The 6541-nt window shown below is 46.3% G+C and overlaps 1 protein-coding gene across 2 annotated transcripts; it reads right to left on the reverse strand.

The window, feature by feature from the left end:
• Positions 1 to 3571: 3571 nt before the first annotated feature.
• Positions 3572 to 6535, reverse strand: ZNRD1 (zinc ribbon domain containing 1). Of its 2 annotated transcripts, XM_005861468.2 has the most exons (5): positions 6493 to 6535; positions 6211 to 6365; positions 5936 to 6036; positions 5644 to 5753; positions 3572 to 3805 (listed from the first exon to the last, which is right to left on the reverse strand). In XM_005861468.2, exons 2-5 carry the CDS (start codon positions 6344 to 6346, stop codon positions 3781 to 3783), a joined length of 372 nt encoding a protein of 123 aa, XP_005861530.1. In that variant the 5' UTR covers positions 6347 to 6365; positions 6493 to 6535; the 3' UTR covers positions 3572 to 3780. The 2 variants fall into 2 exon arrangements, with proteins under 2 accessions (XP_005861530.1, XP_005861531.1); XM_005861469.2 differs by having other exon boundaries at positions 6211 to 6535.
• Positions 6536 to 6541: the final 6 nt, after the last annotated feature.

Genomic DNA, 6541 nt, shown 5'->3' on the forward strand with positions numbered 1-6541 from the left:
AACTAAGGAGCAAAGGTAATGGCCCATTCTGTTTCCTTATTGTTTGGTATGGGAATTACAGAAAGGGGACCTAGGAGCAGTGGAAACACACGTAAGAATCTGGGTTCTAGCGCTGGCCAGTGTACTCAGTGGTTCGATTCCCAGACCTGCGTAGCAGGTTGGTCCCCGCCAGTCTCGGGGCATGCGGGAGGCAGCCAATAGATGTGTCTCGCACATGGATGTTCCGTTCTCTCTCTCCCCCTCCTTCCGCGCCCTTCCATTCTCTAAAAATCAATGGAAAAAATAGGGTGTGTTTCACAGACATGAGCAGAACAAGGATGATGGACCAGGTACAGAAACTCACCACAGCACAAAGCCCCAGATGCCTGCAAGGGGCAAAACTGCGAACACAGAACCTTGTCCCCAGGGCACCCTCCCTCCCTAGCACCTGTATCAAGTGCACACTGGTCTCCCTCACTGGTCATGCTGTTTGGACCCTGACCTTTTCCTCCCTAAAGATAACATCAGTTGTATTTCAGCTCCAGGCCCAGAAAAGCAGCAAAACCAGACAAGTGACAAGTGGCTGCCTCAGGACCAGCTGCAGTGACTGATGACCCCCTGCCCTGGCGCTGACCAGTCAGTGGAGATCACGGCCCTGAAAAAGCTCCCCTGGAAAGCTGATGGATATTCTATTGAGACCCTCTCCTGAGAGCTCCCCTAAGATTCCCACCTGCAAGATAGAAGTACAGGAGGATGGAGGACCCATCCCCATTGAGAACTCTCCTCCTGGGAGCATGCCAGATCCTTTCCCTTGCTCCTACTTCCCTCTAAGGCAGTGGTTCTCAACCTTCCTAATGCCGCGACCCTTTAATACAGTTCCTCATGTTGTGGTGACCCCCAACCATAAAATTATTTTCGTTGCTACTTCATCATGCTGTTTGGACCCTGACCTTTTCCTCCCTAAAGATAACATCAGTTGTATTTCAGCTCCAGGCCCAGAAAAGCAGCAAAACCAGACAAGTGACAAGTGGCTGCCTCAGGACCAGCTGCAGTGACTGATGACCCCCTGCCCTGGCGCTGACCAGTCAGTGGAGATCACGGCCCTGAAAAAGCTCCCCTGGAAAGCTGATGGATATTCTATTGAGACCCTCTCCTGAGAGCTCCCCTAAGATTCCCACCTGCAAGATAGAAGTACAGGAGGATGGAGGACCCATCCCCATTGAGAACTCTCCTCCTGGGAGCATGCCAGATCCTTTCCCTTGCTCCTACTTCCCTCTAAGGCAGTGGTTCTCAACCTTCCTAATGCCGCGACCCTTTAATACAGTTCCTCATGTTGTGGTGACCCCCAACCATAAAATTATTTTCGTTGCTGCTTCATAACTGTAATTTTGCTACTGTTATGAATTGTCATGTAAATATCTGATATGCAGAATGTATTTTCATTGTTACAAATTGAACATAATTAAAGCATAGTGATTAATCACAAAAAAAATATGTAATTATGTGTTTTCCGATGGTCTTAGGCGACCCCTGTGAAAGGGTCATTCGACCCCCAAAGGGGTCACGACCCACAGGTTGACAGCTGTTGCTCTAAGGGACCGTGAGACTTGCAACCAGGGGAGCAATGGGGAGCATAGCTTGTCCCAGGCTCACCCCCTGAACCTGTCTCCAAGGCCCCCTTTTCTCTGACTTTTCAGTGACCCAGAACAGCCCCACCTAGGCTCTCCTGTTACTTTTTCTATGCATCTTACTTGTTTCACTGCCCTAAGTATATTTTTGCTGCCATCATCAACCCAGTGCTGTGTAGTCCTTCCCTTTGGATAGCCCCATCCCCTTTTCTTTAAATAAATTCAATTTTTTTTGAATTTATTGCGAGGACTTGAGATTGCTATTTAGCCTGCCCATGCACTACCAACTTTTTTTAAATTTTTTAAATATATATTTTATTGATTTTTTTTACAGAGAGGAAAGGAGAGGGATAGTTAGAAACATCGATGAGAGAGAAACATCGATCAGCTGCCTCCTGCACACCCCCTACTGGGGATGTACCTGCAACCAAGGTACATGCCCTTGACTGAAATCGAACCTGGGACCGACGCTCTAGCCACTGAGCCAAACCGGTTAGGGCGCACCACCAACTTTAACCGTTCAGTGAGGATTAACAAAAAAAGAAAAACAAAAAGAACCTGGGTTCTAGGACCTGTCCTCTGCCGATAAGTGTCCAAGCAGGGCATGCATGCACGTTCGGCTGGGACCCTTTCCCTGTGATTGCACTAGGCCTTGGAGATGGAGGTGCATGAAGCACTGTGATCCTGCCTTTTAGCTCCCAGACTAGTGGGAGAGATTGGCATGCTTAGCAATAACAAAAATAGAAGACATTGGGATATTAATGCATATGCAAATCTCACCTGTGAAGAATTTAGCTGTATATAGCCAACATTTTCTCTGGAGAACAATTCATGCTATGATAAAAATATGTGCTTAGGGAGCAAGAGTGGTGAAAAGGGAACGCAAGGCAGACAAAGGGATGTGTGGGGATTTTTTTAGGTGCAAAGAGCAGCTTATAGAGACATAGATGTGTACTGAAGGACATGCAGTTGGGATGTACAAAGGTGGGATGTAAGGGGAGTGCCAACGAGGCTTGACAGGTAGGCTCAGTTATACGGGAGGCCTGTATGCTTTGCTAAGAAACTTGGACTTTATCCAGGCAAGTGGATCAAGGAAAGGCTTAATGTAGGGTAGAAGCGTGAACAGATTTCAGATTTCAGGAGGCAAGGAAGTCAACTGCCAGAACAGTTCAAACGTACAATGCAGAAGACTGCCCTGCCCATCCCTCAAAGTTGCTGAGGGGGTCAAACAAGATAACGGTATGTTTGAGAGCCCTGAATACACAAAAGGTCACACAATTACAAGATAATCACTATTACTCTCACCCCTTGATCACCATTTAAGCCAAAGAACCAAGGAATGCAGGAATACTGATTCTCAGACTACAATTTGAATGTTTATTGTGCCTAGACTGTGTATTTTTTTCCCTTTGAAGTTTATGGTCCAATCTGAAAAAAGCAAGGTACAACTCAGTATGTACAGCATAACCCAATAAGAAAACAAGTATCTCTGTGGATTAGGATTCCTTGTAGTCTTTACTTTTTTCTATCTATCTATCAACCTATTACAATATATATTACATTTATCTCAAGAACAATAAAAAAACAATTCCCAAAATGTTCACCTGTAGTAAGTGCACACTGGTATCCCTTAGTATCAAACTTTTTGTTGTGCAAACTTACATAGCAAATAGATCTTGTTAAATTTTCTGTTGACTCTCTCACTATCCAAACCCCACTTTTTGTTTCCCTAAAACTCGGGAACCAAATAGATTTAGATAGTGAGAAAATACTTATAATTGCTTTTTTAATATTAGCCTCATTGCTGGCTTCAATTTTTTGGCTTTTTCTTTTTCTTTCTCATCTACTAATGTATACTCTTTTTATAGATGATATATTTGTTAAAAGAACAAATATATCTCTATGAACTCATTTAAATTCCATTTGGAACAAAACAGATTATAGATAACATACACATATTTGGGTCTTATTGAAAAACATAGCTTTAATAGGAAAGCTCAACTAGGAATAGGAGCAACCTGGGGACAACAGTACTCCCCACATGGTGATGTGCTTCTCGGGGAGCAAATACTGCAACCAGGGGATGGACAAGGATCTAGGAACCAATATCCTTCGCCTCCCAAGGAAGAGGATGGGGGAGGGATTGTTGAGTCGCCCAGAAAAAAAAGGAAAATCAAGAGTCTTCCTTCTCCTGGAACCTATGGAGAAAGAAAGGATTTCTTTGTTATATTGGATTGAAGGAAGAGGTTCTAGCAGTGTAAGGTGACATACTCAAATAATCAAGGGAGGGCTTTTATTTATGACACTGTGGAAAGCTAGCTCCCATAAATGGTCCTCTAACTTCAAGCCAACTAAAAATGCTGGGATTGAAAATACATTGAAAGAATTATGACCGAGAAGTATGCAGATGTTTCTTGGAATGCGAAAAGCACTAGCCATGAAAGAAAAAAAAAAGGATAAACTGGACCTAATAAAAATTTAAAACTTCTGTTCATTTAAAAAAAAAAGTTAAGAAAATAAATAGATAAGACTGGGGGAAATACTCTCAAAAGATATATCTAACAATCAATATTTTTAATCCATTGATGAGATGGCAAGAAAGTAAACACAATTCATATTGGGTAAATGATGTAAAACCAGGAAACTAAACAGGTAAGTGAAAACTGAAACCCCTGCTACCATGGTCCTCTTGCTGTTTTGACAGCCATATGAAGGAATCTTAGACAGAACTACAATGTATGATTGGAGGTACTGGGCATACATTTGGGACCCCCAGGGGGCTACCCCTCTGTGTAAAAGTAAACAAAATCTAACTCTGCAGAAGGAGAATTTGTGTCACTAGGTAGAGGAAGGAAAATCTCCTCTGAGGTTTTCTAACCATAGCTGGCCCTTGCATGGACTTGCAGTCCCAATTCATACTACCTATATAGTTGAGAACAACCTGGAACCAAGTTTAAAGTGATTCTGGCTTGTGCCTCAAGGGACCTGAACAGGAAACACAAATGCTGAGGATACAGCATTCATCCCATGCTTCAAAGAATTCCCATAGTTCAAATTCTAAAAAACTGAATTTTATAAAACAAAGAAAATTATATAAAAACTAATAGCTGAAATAAACTGAAGACAGAATTAGTGACCTAGGAGAAACCTGAAGAAATTACCCAGAAGCAGCATAGAGAGAAAGAGATAGAAAGTATGAAAAACAAGGGTGAGAGAAATGAAGGATAGACAGTCTAATAAACAACTAATTAATTAGAGTTCCAGCATGTGAGAATTGAGAACATAGGGAAAAGCAATATTCAATAAGATAATGGCTGATAATTTTACAAGGTTGATGGGGAAAAGAGAAAAATCAATCCTCAATGTCGAAAAGTTCAACAAATCCCAAACAAGATTTTTAAAAGCCACATTTTGCAACACTGCAGTATAACTGCAGAGCGTCAGAGACAAGAGGAGCTCTTAAAGCCACCAGCAAGCCTGCTCTTTAACTCACGCACCACCTCAGGAAAGCACAACTGCCTTGGTGCAGTGGGAGACGCCAACATCACTGCTGACCACTGAGCATACTTGCCTTCTGTATTTTTCATTTCCTCTTAAATAAGTTAAAAGGTTTAGTTCATTGGCATTAAAAGGATAAGAAAAGCCCTAACCGGTTTGGCTCACTGGATAGAGCCTCGGCCTGCGGACTGAAGGGTCCCAGGTTCGATTCCGGTCAAGGGCATGTATCTTGGTTGCGGGCACATCCCCAGTAGGGGGTGTGCAGGAGGCAGCTGATCCATGTTTCTCTCTCATCGATGTTTCTAACGGTCTATACCTCTCCCTTCCTCTCTGTAAAAAATCAATAAAAAAAATATTTTTAAAAAAAGTGTAATTTAAAAAAATAAAACGACCACAAATCTTCCTACTACCAGAACTGTACAAAAAATGGATGGGACCAAAAGAAGTAATTGTTTATTCAGGACAAAAAGTAAACCCGTGGAGCTGCTTAGTTAGCAAACAGCCTGAGAAAGGGCAGAGGCCAGGCGGGGATACGCACCTGCAGCGGGTGCAGGTGTAGAAGACGGTCTGGCCCTCGTCGGCCGAGCGCATCTGCCGGGTGCGGTAAGCCATCCCCTCGTGACCGCAGCGGGCGCAGCGCCTGTCCACCTGGAAGCCACGGCGGGTGAGGGGCCTCGCAGCCCCTGCGGCTCTCCCTGGGCACTGCTGCTCCCCAGGCCCCTCTTCTGTGCGGGGATTGGGCACAAAGCTCTCCAGCTCGTAGCAATCGCCCTCCCTCCGTGTCTGTCGCGCCCGCCTTGCGGGGCCCGTCCTTGACGTCATCCACTCACCACGGGCCCCTGGAGCTCGGGGCCGGCCTCCATCGACACGGGCGTGGCTGTGCCCGGCTTGTGGAACACGACTGCGGTCCTCACCACCTTCCCCTCCAACTCTGCGCAGAGCGAGCACGGGTCGGGCCGACGCGCGGGGAGCCCTCCCGGGGAACCTGGCGGCCCGACTCCCTTCCCCTCAGGTTGCGCCCCGAGACCAAGTCTCGTGCCTGACCTCCAGCCTCCGACCCCTCCCCGCCGGGGCCTCAGCCGGGACCCTGCCTAGGAGCCCTCACCTCGCACGTGGATGGAGAAGCCGCAGCGGGTACAGGTGACTGCATCCTGAGTGCCTGGCAGAGGCAGGACCGAGCCGCAATCCGGACAGAAATCCAGATCCGACTGGAAGCTGGAGCCGTTGCCGGCGAGGTCCATGATGGACGGTGGGCGAAGGCTGCGAAGGGAGGAGAAGGTTATGAACAAAAGACAGAGAGCGCTCTTCCCCACGCAGGGGCCATTCTCATGCTGTGTCTGGATCTCAGCCAACGGAACCCGAGCCGCCTCCCACGCGTGTGTCGTGCCTCTGCGACCGCGGAGCCCGAGCGCGGCTCCCACGGGGCTTGCGGGCTT

This window comes from Myotis brandtii, unplaced genomic scaffold, assembly GCF_000412655.1.
Source record: "Myotis brandtii unplaced genomic scaffold, ASM41265v1 scaffold1510, whole genome shotgun sequence".
In the NCBI taxonomy this organism is placed as follows: domain Eukaryota; kingdom Metazoa; phylum Chordata; class Mammalia; order Chiroptera; family Vespertilionidae; genus Myotis; species Myotis brandtii.